At 46.7% G+C, this 22,555-nt stretch overlaps 2 protein-coding genes across 5 annotated transcripts in view; one reads left to right on the top strand and one right to left on the bottom strand.

Moving 5' to 3' along the window:
• blo (bloated) overlaps positions 1 to 17,310 on the top strand; it is a 298,251-nt gene extending 280,941 nt beyond the window's left edge. For all 4 annotated transcript variants that reach the window (XM_076371770.1, XM_076371771.1, XM_076371772.1 and 1 more), the window contains 5 exons: positions 11,637 to 11,852; positions 14,399 to 14,559; positions 14,989 to 15,200; positions 15,423 to 15,698; positions 16,341 to 17,310. In XM_076371770.1, the coding sequence (XP_076227885.1) occupies positions 11,637 to 11,852; positions 14,399 to 14,559; positions 14,989 to 15,200; positions 15,423 to 15,698; positions 16,341 to 16,534 (1,059 nt within the window). In that variant the 3' untranslated portion in view covers positions 16,535 to 17,310. The remainder of the gene's footprint in view (positions 1 to 11,636; positions 11,853 to 14,398; positions 14,560 to 14,988; positions 15,201 to 15,422; positions 15,699 to 16,340) is intronic.
• On the bottom strand, positions 16,670 to 19,878 carry LOC116433445 (transmembrane protein 234 homolog). The gene is made up of 4 exons (XM_031991545.2): positions 19,639 to 19,878; positions 19,313 to 19,464; positions 19,072 to 19,231; positions 16,670 to 18,990 (listed from the first exon to the last, which is right to left on the bottom strand). Exons 1-4 carry the CDS (start codon positions 19,652 to 19,654, stop codon positions 18,908 to 18,910), a joined length of 411 nt encoding a protein of 136 aa, XP_031847405.1. The 5' UTR covers positions 19,655 to 19,878; the 3' UTR covers positions 16,670 to 18,907.
• Between the last annotated feature and the right edge of the window lie 2,677 nt (positions 19,879 to 22,555).

A 22,555-nucleotide genomic window follows, 5' to 3' on the forward strand; every position in this document is an offset into this window, starting at 1 on the left:
TTACCGAGGGCAGATACCGAGAAAGGTTCGAGACCATCCCTCCGCGGCGGTGAAACGCCGGCGCAACATGGCGGGCGTAATGGACGATCGTTCACGAACGGCTTTCACACGATAAACAATCGATACCGACGTGCTGTTGTTAATCCGGAATTATCGTCCCGAGGCAGGGTGGAGGCTGTTATCGAGAAACCAGGAAGCAATTGGAAGCCCTTTCCCTCCGGAGAGCTATTCTTGACGCGGATCGCTATCGTTCCGCAAATTGTCAAGCCGTTCCATCACTTTTTTCGCGCGCGTGACGCGATTTCGGCCCATTAACGGCGGAAGTGATGCGTCTTCCTTAATCACGAATCCGTGAACAGCAACGTGGAACCTTATTAATTTCTTTAAATTAATAGAACCGTTTAGTTTCTTTGTAAGCCGAGGAGCTTTTACTAGGAATCGCGTGACAACCATTTTACATTCAACTGTGAAACCTACCTTAGAAAATTCGATAATTTAGATTTTTACGAGTGAAAAATATCTTACTATAAACGATTGAATTAAGGATCCTCAATAGATGTGAGAAATTCCTGAAATTTAGGTAATTTCTCCTATGCAATTGCTTAGAAAAATTCAAGTTTGGATCCGGTGAGAATAGATCGGTGTAAACTTCTTTCCTATTCGCGTTCTGTAGGATTCCTAGGAAACGGTCAGTTCACAAACGGTCCATTTCATGCAACGCTCCGCAATGGAATTACCTATCGATCGCGCGAAGCACGATTATTTTGCAATCGAGCCTCGCAAGCTGTCGCTGAAAAATCCCCGAGAACGATGAAGCAATCGGATCTCCAGTTAACGAGAATGTCCATCGGAAATTATCGCCCGCTAATGCGGGGTGTAGCGGACAAAGAGGAAAAAAGGGGGGAGCCGGCGGCCGATGAATAAGCGAGTCTGTCATTCGTTAAATAAACGATTCCGTTTCGCGTGATGGCTGAGGTGTCTTGCGGTGGCTGACGGTAACATCTATCCCGACGAGCGACCGCGACTTACGCCACTCTGTCTCGGCCGACATTGTAACGATCGCATCTGAATCCTCGGCTAACGTTACTCCTGCCTCGTGCCAGAAAGGTGGACGTTTCCACTCGATCGACGCGGGCCCGGCGATGGAGGGTACGTTCGACGTGATCCTTTCGAATCGGAAACGTTTCCTCGCTGATCCTGCTCGTCGAGCTCGCCAGCCCCAGGCTCTTCGCTCCTTGACAATGCCCGAGGGAAACCTTAACTCTTTCGGACGCACGGTTTCGACGAAGAGAACAAGCCGAGCACGGGATTCGCTACACGCGCGCAATTCGCCAACCTTAATCACGACAGTCTCGACAACTTACTAATGCGTATTGACTTGTATAAATCTTTTTCACTTATCTACGCGTTTATCGGTGGTTCAACTGGATGAGACACTATGACTTCAAATTCTCGTGTTGATTTCAAAGGAAATTATAGTGTCGCTTCTCTAAGAAATTTGGAAAGAAAGATGAACTTTTAGAACCTTTCCTTTCCTCGTCTAAAGAGTGAACCCAGTGTTCAAAGACGTGCAGTAGATTTCCCAGTACGAACGTTATTTTCCTTTGATATATCTACGCCTCTAACGATCCCTGTCTTCAGGAATTCCTCCTGCGCGTTAACACAGATTGTACGATCAATATTCAAAGTATTTCAATCAACGTCGTCTTCGGCGAATTTTTCCCCGGTCCCGAGAAGTTATCGTGTCGGCCGTTGAAAATATAGTCCAGTCCAGCGGCGATCGGAGTATAGTACGGGCCGCGAGGTTGGAATGGCTAGAACGCGGAAAAGAACGGCGCACGAGGAAATCCGTGTTCCCTAATGAGTCAGTAAAAACGAATTACAGTTTCGTTTTACTATGAAACCGGGCATGCCGCGTGCATAGTCTCGTTAGTACCGCAAAAGGTTGGCACTCGTATTCCTAGTCTCCTCCCACTGCTTCCCTCGCTTTCATTAACTGCCAGGCATCAGAATAATGGCGTTTTCCTTGCGCTCGTAAACGTGCGTGCATGGTTAATGAAGCGATTCATGCTAATCGTCCCTTTTTTCTTCGGTCCAATTGAAACGGTACAAAATACGTTACGGAAGACCTTAGGAGTTGCTCGCGTGAGATATGCGCCCGAGCGGGGCGACTCGGCAATTACTGTGGAAACTCTTTCGGCGTCTCGTCGTTTAACATTAACCTTTACTGCCACGATTCTTAAACGCGCAATCGTTCGGGCGATAAAAGATTCTTCGACGTCGCCGAACACAGGAGATGCACAAGACAATTCGCGGAACAAGTTCGCGTTGTTTCGCGTCATCGAAACCTTCGGGTGATTTGTTAGGAGGAAGTTAACAAAGATAACAGATTTCGAAAGAGACTCGAATCACGGGAATGTCGTAAAAGCGGACACGGAAGACGAAGATGTTTTACGACGAAGAAAACGATCCTTTTCGATGGCACCTGGCAGCGAAGGGGATCGGAATTAGCGCGCATTCTTCAAGACCGCGCTAATGTTAATGAATAAATCACCCGCGGTTCTGAAAGCGAACCACGGAATCTCGTTTGTTCCTAGAAACTAACTCCGCTTCTTGCGCCGGGCTGTATAGCCTGTACTTTGAAAGAAAACCCTCGAGGTCGAGCGTAACTAGTTCCCGACGGTGCCGCGCGCTCGTCGCGGTACGGCAACGTCGCGTAGCCTAATATCCTACCTCTGGACCGTTTCTTCAAAATCCGAATTATAAACCGGTGTTAATATCTCGCAATAAAAGAAACACATAAGTCCCTGTTCATTCAAATCAAACGCAGTCAGTTATACACCTCTCATCGACAATTCAGAACTATCTTAATCAAGCTTCAATATTCATCCCTACACTTGAATTCCATCGAACAAACCGTTACAAAAATGCCAAACCTCTAAAATCGTACAGAAACACAGTGGAACCATCTGAAACTCCACGACACGATCCCTTATCGCGTTTCCTCGGCGATCCCCATAGATCCCCGGTCGACACGCCGGAAAAACTCGAATAACCGTCCGTGTTCCTCGTCGTTTAGAGATAACGGCCGGTCCCGGTGGAAACCCGTCGCGATTTATAGCCAGGGGAAGATTATTACGTCCCCGGGAACGTGTACGAGCTGACCCGGTCTTATCCGGCGGCTTCGGGTATATAGATCGGCGGCCCACGCGCATGGAAAGCGGAAGGCATCAATGAGAACACCGGGTTGCGATTCCTGGAACGATCGGCGCCCGATAACTTTTCGCCCCGCAGACCTAAAACAATGCCGGATATTCGTATCACTCGGTGGATAGCGGATAGAGCGCCTCTCCGTCTCGCTCGCAGCCGCCGCCGCGCCGCGCGGTCCGCGTTCGGTCTGCTGTCTCCCTCCCAACCGGCACTATCGTCTCGCCACAAGGAGTTGCCGACAAGGCGGTCGTCGATTGCAATTTGCCGATACGATTCTACCTGCCGCGCCGCACCACCGTGTTTCCTCCTTTCCTCTCGCTCTGCTCCGCGGCCCGCCGACGTTCCCTTTCTACAACCACCCGTAGCCGCCGCCGCGCGTCTTCCTCTTTCCGTTCGAGCGAGACGGCCCGTTGAAAATCCCATCGGAGCTGCACGGTGGTTCTGTATCAGGTGGCACGGCCGGACGCGCCTCTTTCCCTCGGCGGACTATTCGTCCCCTTTCGGAAGATTGGTCACCGGCGCGTTGACTGGTCAATAGGCGCGGCGGGTCGCGCGTGCGAACACTTGTCGCGAGCTTGCAACTTAGTGCGGCCGGGCCCGATCGGACGATATATCAACCGGCCGCTGTGGTCCTCTCGCGGCGCCGCGGCGGGCCTTTTGTGCTGTTCTCGCTCGAAGACGAATCGCCGCGCACGCTGAACGGTGGTTCTCCCGTGTTTCATTTTTCTAACGTTAATGCCGTTGGTTTTCAGTCTTCGAATTATTCTCGGTTTCCCTCGTTCCGTTTGATCCTCGTGTTCTAGGTATGTAAATACAAGTAACAATGTCTTAATTGTCTTAGGTTCGAGGAGTTTATAGGGGAAATTGCGAGTATCTCGAAATTCCAAGGGGATTCGAAGCTTTCCGAGCTTCTCGAAATACTCAGTGTTTCCCGATGAGGTGTAGGCGAGATTGCTCGAGAGTAACTAATGAGGAAACACACGTGAATTACGAAACAATCGCGTTGCCTGTTCTCGCGTTGCGTCGTTTCACTTTGAGGCGTCCTGTGTGCGTCTATTGTGTCGGTCGTGGATTAGGATGCAGCTTGTCATTGTGGAAACCATACGGCGTGACGACTCACAATGGATCGTTTTCCTGGGGCCGATCGATGCCCGCGGCTTTTTATATTTCCGAGATACTTAACGACACACGGTGACGAGGGAACTTGGATCTCAACAATCGCGCCGTTTGTGCGCGGCGCTCGTCTGTATCGTGCGCGCGCTGCTGAGTTCGCGGCAGAGTTCTATAACTAATATGCACAACGAGACCCATGTATTCCCGCGTTTCTTCCTCTGTTCGGAATGCTCTTTCGCTCGAAACCGGAAATAGGATACCTCCCATTGTGTCGCGATCTCAGGAGAACCTGCTGCAGTGTCTCAAGATAAGACATGACCACCGCATTCTACAGCATCGATTCAAAACAATACAGTAAACAAGAATTTTCCCTCTCCTCAAGATCATAACATCGAATAGAAACTGTAGAATCGCACTCTGGTGGCATCTTATTCTACACATTTCGCACTTGAATCCTATCGTGCCTATTCGATTGCGTGAACAATCCGCGTCGCGAGTAAGAATCCACCGACAGTAGTCGGTTTCCCTTAAACACAGGGGATGGAAGTAGCTAATCGCAAGCTATTCGCAAGACCTGCAGGCGGTTTCCACCGAGAGCGGTCGTCACAATCGGAATAACTAATACTCATCGGCGGAGACAGCTGTCAACGCGATAATCGTCGGTCGAAGTTTCGCTCGCCGCCGTTCCCGGCTACCCTCTCCGTCGATCCTCCTTTTAACTCCCGCCTCTCCTTCCTTTTTCCCGCCTGCAGGTCTGTTTCCTCGCTTTTCAGCCTCACATTCCCGCAGTACCCATTCCCACGGACATCGCCGGGCGATCCCCAAAGGCGATATCACTTCGGTGTAGCGGACCGGACCGGACCGTCCCCGTCGCATTTTCTACCCCCGTGTCGTTTCATCAATTACAACCGGCCGATGGAGATATAATGCGAGCAGAGGCGCGCAGCGATCGAGAGAACACGCGTGCGCATCGATCGCGGCGAAAGGGAACACGCACGGACAGGGGGCCGTGGTGCCAACCCGTCCGTAGGCGTTACGGCCGATTCGCTCGGATAGTCATGAAATGATCCTCCGCCGACTCCTCGGCGGAGTTTCCCATGGCGCGGCCCGTATCCCCTATTGACAGGGCCGGGCCGAGTGTATCACGCCGGATCCCCGAGTATTGTTGCGCCGAAGAAAGTAAATCGCACCACTGAGCCGGCCGACCGGACGGGCTCTACAGGCCAGCCACCCACCCACCCATCCGCGTGGACCATCGATTATTAATGGCAGCGGTGGTGGTCGCTGGTCCGTGCAGCAACAGGCGCAAAAGTGTGCATCCGGTTTTCTACCGGCGTTCTCGGCTCCGCCAGCCTCCTAGAAACCTCGTGCGCCGGTATTACCGCCACGCTCTCGAGCCGACGACCTTGCCGACGAGAACCCTGCGACTGCGGCGTCGCGCTTCGACGGATCGATCTCCTCGCTTTTGGAAAACGAAACCGCGTTCGGTATTCATTAGCGATCCGTCTGCAGCTGGAGATGCAGGGATTCGAAGTAAAGTTGTTCGGGTTGCAAGTAGAGCATGTTGCAAGAACAAAGACGTGAATTCTTTTTTTATAAGACAGAAACTTTGTTTCAATGTTGCTTTGAAACAATCGGTCCTTAGTGCCTATTTTGACTACGTTTCGACGATAGAGGAACTTCGCAAATCGAAAACTTTTCCGTTTCTACGATGCTTTTCTAGATATCATCTCACTTTCAATCGTACACGCTAGAAAACCAACATTGCTATTGAAATCAACGTCGACGATACTCGTCTACCTTCCAGAAGAATCTCTAAATAAACTGCATGAATGATTCAGTAGTTCCAGCGTCTCTCAGAAAAATCCTCATTCAACCTACCAAACTTCCAGCGAACGCCGCGACCTTCAGCCGCGGAAGATCGCCCGTCGCTATCGCGGACGAACGGATCTCCGCGCGCGGCGCAGCTTTTTGCCGAGCTTCTTTCACTTTCCTCGGTGCGGATCGGCCGCGATCGGTTGCCGGGAGTTCCGTTTGACCGGCGATTACGCGGTTGCAGGCGTGTGTGGCGCAGGTGAACCGGCGCGGCGCAGGGGCACGACAGTGGCCCGATACCCCATTACGCGTGGCTCGTTTATTCTGCGGCTTTGCGCTTTACAGATCTCGCTGTAATATTCCTTTGTGCTTACAGCGGCCGGATCCCCTCTCATTACACTTTTTATCGCGCCGGTATTATACGGTGAGCGTCCTATTTCCCCTCCGCGGCTGTGTCTATCCCGTGTCCCGTTCCATCCAGCGCTTCTGCTCGCTTCCAATTCCTTTGAAACCCGCCCCTAGCCTGGCGTCCGCTCGATTTTACGACACCACCGCCAGTTCAACGAGAGAGAGAGAGAGAGAGAGAGAGAGAGCGGCTCCCCCAGCTAATTCCAAAAGAAAACTCGAGACCCGCAGGCAGATAGTTTCAATCTGCGTACATTCCATTTAAGATGAAGAGTTTTTTGCCGGCGTCGACGCGCGAGCGCTGCCCACCGGAAAGCGGCCGCGCAGGGAAAACAGGGTAGAAAAGATAAAAAGGGAACGCTCCACCAGGCAGCAGGGTGAACAGTTGGCCGGCGTACAAAGATGCTGATCGACTTCGTTAAAACAGCGCGAGCGCCTCCCCGGCTTCCGAGAGGTGAACGCCGTGCAGAGGGTGGGAAGGAGCTTAATTGGGAGAATTTACGCGGCGATTTCGAGCCCCACTTGGTTGCGTGTTATCGATGATGAGAATCTCGTAGATGTTAATGTCGATGTTGCCGTATTAATACGCGGCCGGTGCGCGATGCAACGTTCGGCCGCCGCTTTCCTTCGTGCTTTCGCGTAATTGCTGCCCCGGGAACGGAAGAAAAGAACGAGCGGCCGAGGAGTTTTATATTATGCCGGCAGCCGCGGAAGCCGAGTCCCCGCGAAAGTAATGGCTGACACTTCGCGTCGGCGATTATTCCTTTTGCGTTCGCGTGTCTCTGGCTTTCGCTGGTCCTTTTCGCCTTGAACTCGAGCTTTTTTCCCCGTGAAATTAGCTCCGGTCGTGATAACTTTCGCGTGATGCGTATCATAACTACAGGAAGAAGTTTTTGAGGGATTCGAGCGGATTACACTCTTTTCATCTCTTATCTCCGAGGATACGAGGGAAGCTGGAAATTTAGCCTCGAGACGTGTCGCTGACTGTTGTGGTTTCGGTTTGTAATAGTTGCTTCTAACTGTTAATTAAATATTGTCCGATATTATGTCTAGTATTATTTAATATTATACTATTACATGTAATATTAGCTAATGTTATACTATTAACTGATAGCTAATGTCAGTCAATTATTACATTACAGTGGAACTCGCAGATGATTTCCGAATAATTTCATCCGGAAAGACACGAGCGATTGGCGAGTTTATCGCGATTCATTAAAATCGAATTAATTGATCCCGGCGATCGCGAACGCTCGCCTCGCGGACGGTTTCCCCCGAGCTCGCGACGTTCTCCGTTAATGGGTTCCCCTTTCCCGCGAAAGAAACATTGTTAGACAAAGGAAGAGAAAATCCGCGAGGTTAAAAGGGGTGTCGGTTGACGTCGTAAATCGTCTCTCCCCTGAATTTATGCGTAATCTACGTTGACCTACGGCGGACGGTTTAATGTTGCAGAGTTATGCGCCGAGGATGAACAGGGCGAGCGTGCTCGGCGCGCGCGCACGCGTGCGCCTATTACGATACACGCTCGAATCTGCATACAGGACGTTCACACCGATATCAAACAGCAATTTGCCGGTAACTGAAAAACGAGTGGAGCACCGGCGTTTTACGTCGGATGATCTAAAACCGAGCGTTTCCAGTGTTGGGAGTAAATTACGAGCGTGGAAGGTGATCTTAATTCCCTTATCGGCAGGCCTGTAATTTTCTTCGCGTTCTATGAAAAAGCCCGGCGCTTATTGAAAACCGACTTAAATTACGAAGTTGCCTATCGTTGGCCTTGGAACCGAAGTCACCGGTAAATCCTTAAAAGTTCGAGAAGCATCGAATACTTCGATATTCTACGCGTGTCATGAAAATTATGGAACAACGTTGCGTGCAGCTTGCTGCAGTGTCGACCTTGCTACGAAGCATTCAAACAAAATTCGATAGACGTAACTTTCATCTATAGTCCTTTGTATTCGAGTCTATTTTTCTATTATCAATCTTTACTCGTTACCACAATAGTCACCAAATTAATCGAGGATAATCAAACTATTTCATAACGCAAACACTCTTACATCGAATCAAACGATCGACGATCAGTTAATCCTTTCAGAATAAGGACAACCAATATTAGTCACAATTTAAGACACCAATCGAGATACCAACATCCGTCTGCAAAGACTAAATAACCCAAATCCCCACCGACATCCGACAAAACCGTTCAAACACACCTCCACCGAAACCTCCATCGAAAGTCACACAAGGGCCCGGTCGCGGGCCCAACGCATCGAACACCCTGTAGAAGCTGCACGGTGGGGTCCGAAGTGGCGCAGAAGAGCAGATAGAAAGAGAGAGACGGAGAGGCAGCACGCGTGTGCACGCGCCCGACGGCGAGTCGGACGACGGCCGAGTTGCGGTTAGGAGCATAACCGACCTAGCCCAATCTCGACGGCCCACGCGAGTCCCAGCGAGGGAGTAGCCGCGCGCAGCGCGTTCCGTGGGCCCCGGCGAGAGCGCGGCGGAGAGGCCGACACGCGGGAGACGAGGGAAAAGAAGAATGAACCGGGAGAGGGAAAGAAAAGAGTAGAAGAGGAAGGCCGGTACCGGTGCGCTGTAAGAGTTAACAGGGCCGTGCGTGGGTCACAATGCCTCCGGGGTACAAAATCCTCGGTGTTTCTTCATCTCCTCCTCCTCCCTCTCTTTCCTCTTCATCATCGTCGTCTCCGTCCTCGTCGTCATCGCGGTCTCTCCCCTCCTTCCCTCGTTTTCTTCATTTTCTTCATCCTCGCCGTCATCGTCCTCGTCCTCTCATCCACGGTCGTCCTCGTCGTCGTCCTCTTCTTCGTCGTCTTCGTCGTCTTCGTCGTCTTCGTCGTCGTCGGGTACGTGCCACGACTCGTTATGGAAAGCATACCGAGGATATTGTTGCTCGTATATATGGAGAGTACGAGGGAAGCGCGCCGTGCTTGTACTATGCAGATGATTCCGTGATATGGGCTATTCATTGTGAGTCATTTAAGAGTTTATGCGGTGGGTACGGGCCCAGGGCCGCGCGTACGCGCGATATGTTATTATATTGCGTATCGAAAGGTCCGCCGGGTAACGCGTATACGCCGGCCGGCGAAACCTCTATTCCCGTGGATCGTAGCTCGCGGGTCCTTCGCGCGCCGCGCCGCGCCGCGCCGCCTGCGCGACGGGAACACACCGAGCGCGGGCCTTTCTGCGGCGAATATATAACGAGCGCAGGTGTATGCGCCTGCTGCTCGCCTGCGATAAACGTGTCTTTCGGAGTTTTCCTGGAAACCCGGCCAAAGGACCGGAGAGTTACGATTTGCGGTGTCCCTCGCCGCGGATAGAGTAACGACGCTCCGCACGGGGGGAGGAGATTTACTCCCAGGCGAAATTGAATTTTGAAATGCGGACGAGTTAATAGCGCTTAGTCTTGTGTGTAACAGCATTCTGGAACAAGTGGCTCCAGGAGTCTCGGTTAGCCGAGTGTGAATATTTCGAGAGGTTCTTACTGGTGTTACTTTGTAACGAATTGATCGATATATAATTTAGCTTCATCTTTGCATATTTTCACGTTTTGTATACTTCGAATTATCCTCTGTTCAAGCAATCGATATATAATCTCGATCCATCGGTTTTCTACTTCACAATCCGCGGGTGAATCCAACCGCGAGACGGAAACTCGCGAAAACACTTCGCGGCGCGGATCCCGCTCGCCGCGCGACTAAAATTACGTAATTCCAAGGACAATCGGATAGAATTTAACGAGGCCGAACGAGGAGACCGGCCGGTCGTATCGGTCCGTGCTTTTCCCCGGCGGGAATCGTACCCGGCCCGGCCGGGGCTAGCATTTTCTTAGAGGAACACGGATAGAGCACGCTAGATAGCCGCGGCGCGGTGCGGCGCGGCGCGCTGGCCCCGGTACGGGGCCTCTTTTGTGGAGTATCGATGAATAAACAGGCAGAGTTGCGATAAAACGCCCGGAGCGGCCTCTCTCCGGTACCGGGCGCGTTATGCATGCGAGAGTCCGAGGGTAAATGACGGAGGTGGCAGCGTTGATGATGGTGCTGATGCGAAACATGATAATAATAATGACGACGTAGACGTCGCCGGGAATGAAACGGACACGCGTCTGCCCCGCGTCCCGCGTTTCTCGGAGTTTTATGCGGCCCGGCACCGACGCGCTCGCCCCGCGATCTCGGCTAGCGGGATGAACACGCGATCACCGGGGGACCGCGGTGCCTTACCCCGCGGCTGGTCGCGGGAACCGCCATTATCTCTATCTAATTTCCCACCCCGCGACTTTCGCTGAGGGAATCATTGGGAGGAAAGAAACGAGGCGAGCCCTCCGGCTACCAGTGCTCGAATCTTTTCGTACCGATGATTGGGGTGAATGGTGCACCCCTATGGAGAATTTGTTGGATGCTTGGGTAAAATAAATTCTTCTTAAGAATCATTAATGTATCATCTATACTTGGGCACGGAAATGTATCTTTAGCTCTTATCGTTGACGCTTCTCGCTCGAGTGCCGTAATAATGGCGACTGAAGCTTCGATATCTATGAAATGGAAGCGAATAATTTGTTCGAGTAATGGGGATTTCCGTAGTAATGGCGACTCGAAGGTCTGCTATCTAGAATGGAAGTGAATGATTTGATTATACGAATAATGGGGACTGAAGCGTGGTAGCCATTGTTCTAGAATATTTAAGATTTCGGTGCGCAGATGTTCGTGGAAACAGTTTTAGAAGCTAGTAAAGGGTTAAAATCACCGTTTGAAAGAATCTGAATTAAGTTTGGCGGTGAGAGGCTTGTGATTGACGTAATTTTCCTGTCAACTTTCTGAAGTTCCCGCAGGCTAGCTCGGTATTTGATATTATTCCAGTAGTTGACTATTTTATCCATTTCTACTGTAATTACGTTGAACTGCTGTATTAAGCTACGATTTCTGAAGGAACTGCGAGGGGGCTTTCTATGCGAAGTTTATTGTGTAGTCAGTCGCGACGTGGGAAAACGGATGACATGTTTGTTGACTGGCAATTAGACTGTCGTGATTAAGTTAATACAATCGCAGTAAAATGCACGGTTTTCGATGTGTTCGCAGGAGGAGTACAGCCAACGCAGACGCCTATCCACTCCCAGCGGCAGTCCGAGTCCATCCAGACCGACGAGGCTGTCGAGATCTACGGGTACACTGACCAGAGACGAGGAGAGCTTTTGCGATTCGTCGAACACCCTCACCAGAGAAAACCAGGGCCAAGAAGCAGAGAGAAAGGGATGGTTCAAGTCTCTGTCCAGGAAAAATAAGTCTAACATCAAAGTAAGTCTCGATTTTCGTGGGGAATCGATACGAAAAATTCCCATTTCTCCTGTATCGGTTATAATCATTTTCATTGTTAACATCTAGCATGATTTTCATATATCTTTCACAGTTTGTAGTACGTACGCCTTCGATACAATCACGGCATTATTTATTATTTGATTATTATAAGAGAAAATTCATGCAAACGTTTAAAGAAACTGAACGGAAAGCATGAGAAACAGTTAAATATACTGTAAGTGTATCGAACGAGTGAACTCTACGTACAGAATTATCCCCGTAGACATCGCGAGGAGTATTTATTATGTATAAAACATTCGCCTAGTTTAGAATTGCAAAATGGTACGTGATGGGATTTTTAATAATGACGGCGGAGATAAATTATTCTCGCTCGTGACATCATTCATCCGGAACGGTTCTATAAAGTAATCAAATTCAGCGAACGTATGCGCGGGACTCGCTCCGAAATTGGTAAAGAGTGGGCGATGTTTTTGTAGAGAATGGACTCGGTGTATTTAAACTTTGTTGCATGCGTAATGCCGCGATAAACGCCTCCACAGTGCCGGGACGCGTTGCCGTGAAATTAGAGTCTTCCGCCAAAAATGGTTATTTCTAGCTCGGACGAATGAATTCGTTTGCGAAGCGGATTGTTTCTAAGAACGATTGAATATTCATACTCAAAACAATTTATTCGCGTTACCACCTGCCAAAACGCGATCGAAAGGAGATCCATAACCGTTCGAGTGCCAGTCTTTCCAAAAATCCGCTAGAAATCCGTTTCAGCTCAGAAACTGAACGACGCTCTTCACATAAAACAATTCTAAATACTACAATCGTTCTATTGTTCCATTTTTAAGAATGCAATAAGAGAAGTCAAGATAAATCATCGAATGAATAAACTTGATTCGATCGTACGAACCGATAGGCACTTTTAGGCAGCGTGCCAGAGAGGCGCGATCGCGGTGGTTGCCACTCGAACGGTTAATTCGGCTGCGATTCGGGCGAACATCGCGGGTCATCGCGCGCGGCCGCGGTCACGGCTCTACGCGAGCGCCGGGGCATCGAAACTGGAATGAACTCCGGCGAGCGGATCGATTTTTCCGAATCGCATCCGATAACGAGCGGGACGCCCGGGATCGTGGTTCCGGTTATCGGTGTACGCCGGCAGAGCCGAGCCGAGCCGAGCGAGAGGCCGAGGTTGCATTCATCAGTCAGAGCAGAGGGTCGCTACGGAGCGGAGCCATTAGGCCAGTACAACCTCCAATTACCAGTTTGATTAAATGCTTAACTAACTCCGCGCTCTGTGGTTTAATTTAATCGCGAGATTAAGTGCCGATCAGGGGGCTGCCTAGCTTAACCATCGGTCCGCGGAATAATCTCTGTCAGGGACCGATTCCGATCCTAGCCGTGCTCCGATAGGCCGTTCGGGATGATTGCGTGCGCGTGAATCTCGCTGTGGACGATGATCTATCGGATGAGCCGATGGCCCGAGAAAGAACCGAGCCAGGGGCTGGGGGGGCGAACAGGGGGAGGAGGAGGTCGGAGGAAGATCATGACTCATGAAGGCGCCACGGATAGAAACCAGCCGGGAAGCCGCCGATTTTTCTCCTTCCGCGCGAACAGCACACCTTTGTGCACGGCTTTATTGTATTTCGTGTACCCGCCGGGGAACTCTTCCTGCCCGCGGATCAAACCGCCGCGCTTTTTCCGCCGCGTCTCGCGTTTACCCACGATCACGCCGCCAAGATAGGGTAATACGGGTGAGCCGATCCTCCGTTGATCGGGCCCGATTTCATTTAGATCGTCGAACGTCTACATCATACTCGGACAGACTTTTCCTGAGAAGCGCGAATCCTCAGTTTGGGATTTCGAGAGGATTCGAATGTTCTAGTTATGTAACTTTGAAACTTGTGTATTTTCTATGTAGTTCATTTTGAGATACGTTTGCGTATGGTATAGGTAGTCGGAGATTTTTATTCTTTACTGGTAGATGAGTTGCGTATTAGGAATCTGGCAACTCGTGACGTATGAATAAGTCAACCCTTTGCACTCCGGAGCTTCTCGCTAGAAATATTTATTTTTTGACAAGGCGAAGACGATATTCTCTAACTCAAAGGGAAGTCACAAGTGCATTGAGGAACGCTATTTTGTTCCAATATTTCATGTATCGGGTCATTGTACAAAGTTAAACGTTACACATCAGATTTTATAGTTTTACCGTGTCAAATCGAGTGGTGTCACCACTGGAGTGCAAAGGGCTAAATGTTCATTCGTCATTCGAACATTTCTGGTAAACTAAATTGTAAAGAAACTTTGGATAGCCGAGTATTTATTTTCATCGGTATATATCTTTCGGTTTTCTGTTCATAAATGTATATTGTTCTGTTATTGATGACGCTCGTGATTGTCGTGTTTGGGAAAAAGTGGACCATTGTTCTCTGGCTTACCTTAGGGCTCCTCTTTCCGCGTGAACCTGTCCGGGGTCAGTCGATTCTTCCAGGGCCCGTTGACCGTTAACGGTCCGATAACCGATTTCGTTGTTCTAGGCGGTGGATAAGAAGCCCAGGATACCGGAGAGCGAGATCCTGACGACCGGCACCGAGGACGAGGAGGCCTCGTCCGCCCCCGAACGAGTCTCCGTGCAGAAGAACCTGCGTTTCTTCGGCGATACCGATCAGGAGTCCGTTTCGTCTAATAGAGATCGCAGGTGAGCCGAGCCAGGGTCTGCGTTTTAACGTTTCATCTGCTGGAAGCCAACACTTGACCACTGGTAGCCTGTTAACACGTCGACTGCAACGAGAATTTTCAGAGTTTCGTGTATCAACACCAGCAAAAGTATCTGCTGCACCTTGCGACAGTTTCAGTTACTTTTGCTTCGAGATAAACGTGTGATACACTGTTTGTAATCAAATTCTTGATCTCCTAGTAGCTATTTAATATTTGATGCTGTTTGACAGTAAAATATATATGTAGAAATACTTGATTCGCAACAGGATGAATTTTATATGAAAAACTTATGTCACTTATACCTTCGTAACGAAGGCAAGTGGTGCAAGTAGAACAGTTACCTGTTAGTTGACGTGTTATTTTTCGTTGATCGCTGCGCAACCGTTTCCGACGATCGATCGCTTTCCAGAAGCAAACGAGCCGACGACCATGCCTGCTCAGGGCGTGATGTTACGAACTCCAGCCGTCACAGCTTGGGAATCCTGTCGCCGCCACGGAAACCACCCCGACTCGCCGAGAGCGCGTTGTCTTCCGGCGAGAGCACGACAGGGGACAGCAGTCAGCAGAGCCAGAACTCCCAGAGATCGCAGAGATCCGTGGTCTACCTTCACGCTGCTACAGGTAGGCGCCTGGCGAGACTCGCGAAAGGCTCGTTGAAAAGGAGTTCTTAACGCGTTAAGCGCCACGAAAATCTTAAGCGCTTTCCCATAGAGTTTGTCTTTTGTAGCAAAGAAAAGTAGGAATACTTATGAATTGTTTGGCGTTGCAACGTTTGCGTTAATGACTTAGCATTGAATCGTAAACTCCGTGGAAAGGGAATCTCCAATGTTCTCGTGTTTCCAGTGGGTGAGATACCTGGCCCGAATGAGAGACGCAGAGCGGCGAGCAGGGAGGAACTGAATCGACCCCTACAATCGCACACGAGAACGGTATCGAGGAGCGTGAGCGTTCTCGCGCCCTGGAAGCCGAGACACTACAGGGAACCTTTTGAAATCAACTACGATCAGCAACTGCATCCGAAGTCAATGGCGACTATGAGACGCAGACAGAGAAGTCGTGAGACGCTGAGCCGCCGTGGGAAAGACCCGCGCCGAAGCAAAGACAATCTCTCGAAAACCGGTAAGCCGCGCTTGATTTTTCCGCTTTTCGATTCTGTCTCTTCCGCGATCCGCGAAGGAATTCCGACGGTTCAGCTGCCACGGAAAATGTTAAGCGTCCCGAGTACCTGACACTTGCGTTCTAACAAAGACAAATATGGGGAACAATGATTGATCGTTAACCCCTTGCCGTATTATTTACTTCTGCTACCAAGCTCGTGCGAAATGTTGCTACCAACAGTTTAGAAGAAACGCGAAGAAATTGTCCACTGCACTTTATGTAGAAATTTCCTTTCGAGACATCCATGCGCATTGAACAATATTCATGTTTATTAAACTAATCCCGAAATCTTCATCGCGAGTCAGGTAGTCTTCATTTAAAGTATCAGAAAAGTATCATGGTACTTCGCATTGTTTTAAATCGACGTCAATCGGATGTTATGTTGATCGTTTTCGAGGAATTCGGAAGAAACCGTTATCGGTATAATAGTAGTGAACGAGTTAAACTATTCACTGGTTCGATTGGTTTCGTTTGAAATAAGAAAGAACGTAGAAAAATAGTGAAAGATCGTCGACGCTCCTCGGGTTCCTTAACAGCGTGGCAGTTTTAGTTGTAAGCATTCGACGCACGTCGAACCTGAAACAGAGAACGTGACGTTTCCAGGCACAATCAATCGCAGCACGTTGAAATCGAAAGACAAGCAGAAGGTGGATAGAACCGTCTCCACGGAATCGTTGGCCACCAAGTCACGGAGCGTCAACTCGAAACCAGAACTAAGCAGGTCCACATCTGTTCCACGTGATCCGAACAAGAGCGCGGGATGGTTCAAGCTGAAGAGCAAGAAGTCCCGAGCCTGAGGGGGAGGCCATTGATCAATGCTAGTCTTGAGTTTCATTAAGTAATTCGTAATTGTTAAGAGTTTAACTGTAAACGTTTGCCGGCGATCCGGCGTCGTTCGCGGCGAGTAACCGTTAACGGAGCTATTATTACCATTTCTCTTTCTTTTTTTTTTTCTCTTTTTCTGTATTCCAATGTGCAATGCAAAGCGTCCAGGTGTGCGAAAGAATTAATTAATAATCTTATTAACCGAGGTTTTCACACAATGTTTTTCGAGAATTTTTAACGCGCGATTCTAACCGGGAGCAATGTAACGTGTGTTTCGATTGCGTCCGTGAACCGCTGAACCTTTCTTGTGTCCGACCGTTAACCAGTTAACTGTGTTCGACGACTATACGCGTCATCGCGAAGCTCGACGAGATACTAATTCTTTCGACGATGAATTCTTGATTTTTTTCTTTGATCTTTCTTTAAAATATACTCTGCGCGCATTCGTCCCGCGTTCGACGAGTACATTTTTCGATTTTATCGCGCGCAGAACCAGTGGTTTTTCCAACTGAACTCCACGGTTAACTGGCTAATCGGAAAAACGGATTACGACCACGTATACGCATTTGTAACGAAATGTAAAATCAACTGTACTGTATGCGAGAATGTTCTTTGTTTCTCTTTGATTAAAGTGATCCTTCCAGCAGGAGACAGGAAATACAATTGAATTCTGTGGAGAAATGTATCGTTACGATTGGATTTGTTGGAATTTCAATGAAATATATCAATTGTTTTACTTGAATCTTAACCCTTGAAGACAGGATCTCAAACCTTCAATGGAGCCTTCTCTCTACCAAATTTAGCCGATTAAATTTGTTGAGTGAGATGAGAACGCATTCGAGTTACACTCTGTTTGTTTTTTTCTTTCTCGTTACGAACATGTTCATTTGTCGTCTAATCGAGTTCGTGACTACATGATGCTAATCGATACTAAACAAGATATTAAAAAAAAAGGGGGAAAAAAAAGGTTGAAAAAAGATACATCCATGCATTCGTTCGTGTATCGAAAGAAACGTGAAGCGTGTGGTTTGCAAAAAACAGAGGAAATTACTTTATTTCACCGTGAATCAGAGTGCCATTTCCGTTCTATTAAGTGTACACACATTGTTCCAAGACAAATCAAAATTTCGAAACGTGCAAGGTATTTTAATCTACGAATGTAACAGGTAATGTGCATTAAGATAAGCTATAGCGTAATAGCGTGAAAATAAAAAGTTTTTTTGTTTGTTTTTTTTTCTTTTCAAATTGTGTTGCAACGATCACGTTGTACAAGTGGATAACTAGCGATTATGTGTAATTTTTAAATGTTTTATTGTGCATAGATCGACCTGATCTTACTTACATACACTAATTGTAAATATTTGTAATAATAATCCTTATTTCTAACTATCTTCACTTTGCTTTATTGTGTCTCCACTTAATCTCTTTTTTTTTCTCTTCGGTTATATCAGTAATCGCAAACCGCGTTTCTTCTCTGTTATGGTAAACGTTTATTTAATGAAAATACGATGTCGACACTGTCACCAACGAATAACGATTACTCAGAAGAACCACGAAATTCTATTTGTAATATATAGAATCATCTTTATGAGTCTATGGATTTTTTTGCAACGTGAATTGTCTGTTTGGTGCTACTTTGCGTTATATGTATATATGTGAACTATTACGGTTTGCATGTAAATATAATGGATATATTGACCATTTGTATTGATTCATTAATAAGTTTGTATTAACTATTAACATAGTTATTATTTCATCATATATGTAAGAGACGTGTTAAAATGCCTAAAGATGAAAGTATCAGAATAAACTATATTTTGTAACACAATAAATAATTTGAAATAAATAAATATGTAAGCACAGTGTACCTCATGTTACTCTGTGCTATGAACATAATGCAGAATATTTTCGACGCTAATAAAACATCGTAGTATTATAATTATATTCCGTTTATTTTGTAACAGCATGCAACTAGTGTTAACAAATAACATTAATTTGGGAATACCTTCCCTGTGTATTCATTGGATAACGTGTCTTTCCAGAACTGTGCATGTCTTTGTCTGATATATGTTAAATGTTGCTTTCTTATTTGATCAATTTTCTGATGTATCCTTGGGGAGGATTAATTCCAAACAGTTCAATCAACAAATTTATACTAAAATTGAAAGCTGATAGTATTCTCTTAAATCTGGATCATACATTTCATGGACTCACACTGTGTCAACCAACTTAATCTTAGTTTAAATATGATTTTATCTGGGAAATTTAAAGGTAATTTCAGTACTAACGATAGTTCAACATATACATATATGTCTTTATTATAGTCAATAAAGTATTAAATATAATTAAGATAATACAGTCTCCTCTACTTTATCACAACAACAAAGAATTGTTCCAACCAATACCAGTGTCATTCCAATATATGTATCTGGAAATAAAAGTGATTCAACATATAATCTTTATAACAAAATTATAATGGGTATCAGATGACATCAAACTATATGCACACTTTTGTGTATCTTTTCTTCGCCCAACATCCAGCCTGTTATTGCAGTTACTACAAAAGTAAGAGAATTGGTGACTGGAACAGCCAATGATAAATCTGTACCACCCAGCAGTAAAAAGTACAACACAGAACCAATTTGATTGATGACAAATGGTATAATGTACTAAAAATGTTAGAACAATATATAATTAAGTAAAAGCTAATGCATTAACATACAATGATAATGAAAAAATTAAGAAGACACCTTCAAATTCGTAAGTAGGAATGCAAGTTCTTTAAAAAACTGTTTGAACTTCGAAGATGCTTTCACATTCTCTAAACCTTCAGCTCCTTTCTTAATATATGGGTTGGTGGCACCCCATAAAAGTGCCACAAGAAAAAGATATGCAATTGAATCTAAAAAATAAAATAAAAATCCTGTATGAATCTTAAAACTTTGTCAATCTATTACGATTTAACTTTCTGATATCAAAAAGAACATTAAACATTGATATCACATTCTCTGAAATAAATACATCAGTATTAAATAAACAATTCATGTTTCTTTTTAAATATACAATTAAAACTTACCTATGGATACTGCCATTTTTGGTTAAGTGTTTATGTACCACAATTATTCACAAATGGAATTATTTACCTATATAAAGTAACACTTCTCTCAAGTTTCCATACAAAAGTAATTAAATAAAACACTAATAAGTTTTAAACTCAGATACTGTCACCGACAAAACGCTTCCTTCTTCATCACAAAACCATCTGTGACCATTATGACACAATTCCTTCAAATACACTTCAATCAGAATTGACACTTACCGCATTATATTCCCATAACAGTTAAATGGTAGTGTCACCTGGCGGTGAGATGTCTAAACTAAACACTAACCGCCACAGGTTTATACTTCAGGGGCAAGTTCACCTTTGAACCGTAGGTCGACATCAGCGAGAGTCTACCCTGCCTCCTGTCAGTAATGGTACCAAAATAAAAAAAAAGTCACACAACCAACAACAGATAATTTACATTGTCCACTTCATCATGCCTCTCGTGGTAGTCCATTCTACCGGAATAACTGTTGATACGAACGGTTCGTGCACTTGACCAACTAAGGTACCATTTCTCTATAAGTTTCAGCGTTTCGTCACGGATGGCGCTAGTCGTCTAACAGTTTCAGCGTTGCGCCACGGATGGCGCCACAATTAAACGTTGCCTTTTGAAAATTCAATTTAAAATTGAATATAACTCACCGTGTAGTTTTAACGAGTAATGTGCAGTGGTAGTGAGTAATATGCAATATTCGAATAAGAAGAAATACACTTATAGTTATTTTATTTTTACGATAAACGATCATGCAGCACAAACGTACCAGGGTGAACAAAGGAGACACCGCTTATGGCATATAAATTTGTTTATTATCATTATCTGTATAATATATTTGAAACAATATCATTCTACAACATTGCATAAAAATATACAAAGACATGACAAAATGTCTTGACTCTCGTTTGATAAAACATGTTCATGAATAATTTGATCGGCGTTGCACCGCCGTCAGTTCTAACGGAATTCAATCAATTGAAATAGGTCACTTTCGAAATTGCATCGTTTTGAACCGTCATTCTGCATTTCTCCCTTTCTCTCTCGCATTCTCTCAGCCTCCCATTCACTCTCACTCTCTCTCTCTCTCTCTCTTTCTATATTTTTCGTTTCTACCTCAGCATCTCCGCAAGCAACAGTTCGAACGAATCGATGAATACAGGTCGAAATGAAACGGAATCGCGGCGTGTCGTCGACGGGCCCCGTTCTCGCGTTCCTCGCGCGAACATCTTCCACGAAGATAAACGAAAAATGCTGATAGAAAAACGTTATTCCAAAGTCCTAATCCGATACACGTTGTCGTCGATTTTCCACTAAAATAAATCCCTCCGATTTCCTTTCGCTGTCCTCGAGGATCGCGCGCGATCGGTCGGCCCGCCCCCGACACGGACGAATGGCGTCTGCTTCCGGCCTCCGTGTTTACCTTCTTATGCAATGAAAGAATGCGCGATGTCCCGACACGCGAGGAAAAGAAAGAAAAAGGAACGCGTTACATTCTCTAATAAGGCGTACGCTTCCGCGTCTCTGGAGCCAGAGCCAGAGAGCCGCTCCAAGGACGAGGAGTCCGCGATAGGGGAAGAGGGAAACTCTCGAGGAGGAGGAATGGAAGAATGGGGAACGGGACGCGTGTAGAAATTCTCTTTTTCCCTTTTCTCGTTCTTCTGGAATGACCGCGTCGCTGCGAGGAGCGTCGAAGATGTCGCGCCGCTCGACACGCTCGAGGGGAAGAAGACGGAAAAGAAGAAAAAGGGAGAAGCAACGGTTAGGATCGGTGGACGAAGGATCTCCGATCTTCGAGCGCGTCGTTGAACGCGTCCGGAGAGTGGACAGAGCCGGAAACGAGGGAGACGAAAGAGAGGATAGACACCGGAAAAGAAACTGGAAGAACGATCGACAAAGAGGAATCCTGACGAACGAACCTGTGTGTGTGTGTGTGTTTGTGTGTGTGTGTGTGTATAGAAGGAAACGGTTTTCGGAACGACCAACGAAACGATTCGCGTGTGATCCGCGCGGTGGCCTCCGACGGGAATCGAAATCGGCGCGGATCGAGCAACACTCTCATCCGAACGCAATTACTATCTTTCTTTTGAGATCATTGGCCGAAGGATAACAATGATAATTAATTATAATATTAATAATGACAATAGTAATAAGTAATAATAATAATAATCATAATAATCATCGTCATTATTATCATCATCATATGACAATAATATTATAATAATAATAATAATAATAATAATAATATAATAATAGTGACTTAATAATAAAAATTAATAATAATCATAGTAGTAATAAAAATAACTATTCGTAAACTATCCTTTACCAACGGAGATATTTTACCCAATAGCTTATGTACATAAACTGCGCGTCCCTCCGTCTGTCCGTCTGTCCACCTCCATGTATTCTTTCGCGATATCTCTCTCTCTTCCGAACTGTTCTTTAATTATAATTCATTAATTATAATTCACTATCGAAACTTTCGTTCAACAACATAAATAATCGTAACGCAACACTATTCACCCAATTTACTTTCTCTCGCTCTCTTTCTCTCTCTGAAACATACAAAGATACATACACTTTCTCTCTCTCAAATGCGCATATTTACAATCAACGTATTCCTCGCACCTCGATTCAGCCACACTGAAGAACACTCTCTCGTTCTCTCCCTTACAGCCTGAAACATGCGCGCTCCGTCTCGATCATCCCCTACCTCTCCCGTCAGTGTCTCGTTCCCGCACGTTCATCCCGCCGAATGATCGGTGCCCCGTTCTCGCCCGCCGATCCGCCGTGAACAGAGCAAGAGACGTCGAGACGTTCGCTCCCGAAGGAACCGGCACGGATCCCCGAGCCGACTTTCAACGAGTCGAAGGGAACATCGGCGAGGATCGAAAC

This window comes from Nomia melanderi, chromosome 10, assembly GCF_051020985.1.
Source record: "Nomia melanderi isolate GNS246 chromosome 10, iyNomMela1, whole genome shotgun sequence".
NCBI lineage: Eukaryota > Metazoa > Arthropoda > Insecta > Hymenoptera > Halictidae > Nomia > Nomia melanderi.

Excerpts from the sequence above, each read along its gene's own strand:
- LOC116433445 (XM_031991545.2), bottom strand. Across the intron at positions 19,232-19,312 it reads TCCTACTTACGAATTTGAAG|TACATTATACCATTTGTCAT; the intron begins GTGTCTTCTTAA and ends TAACATTTTTAG. Across the intron at positions 18,991-19,071 it reads CGAAGAAAAGATACACAAAA|ATACATATATTGGAATGACA; the intron begins GTGTGCATATAG and ends TTTTATTTCCAG.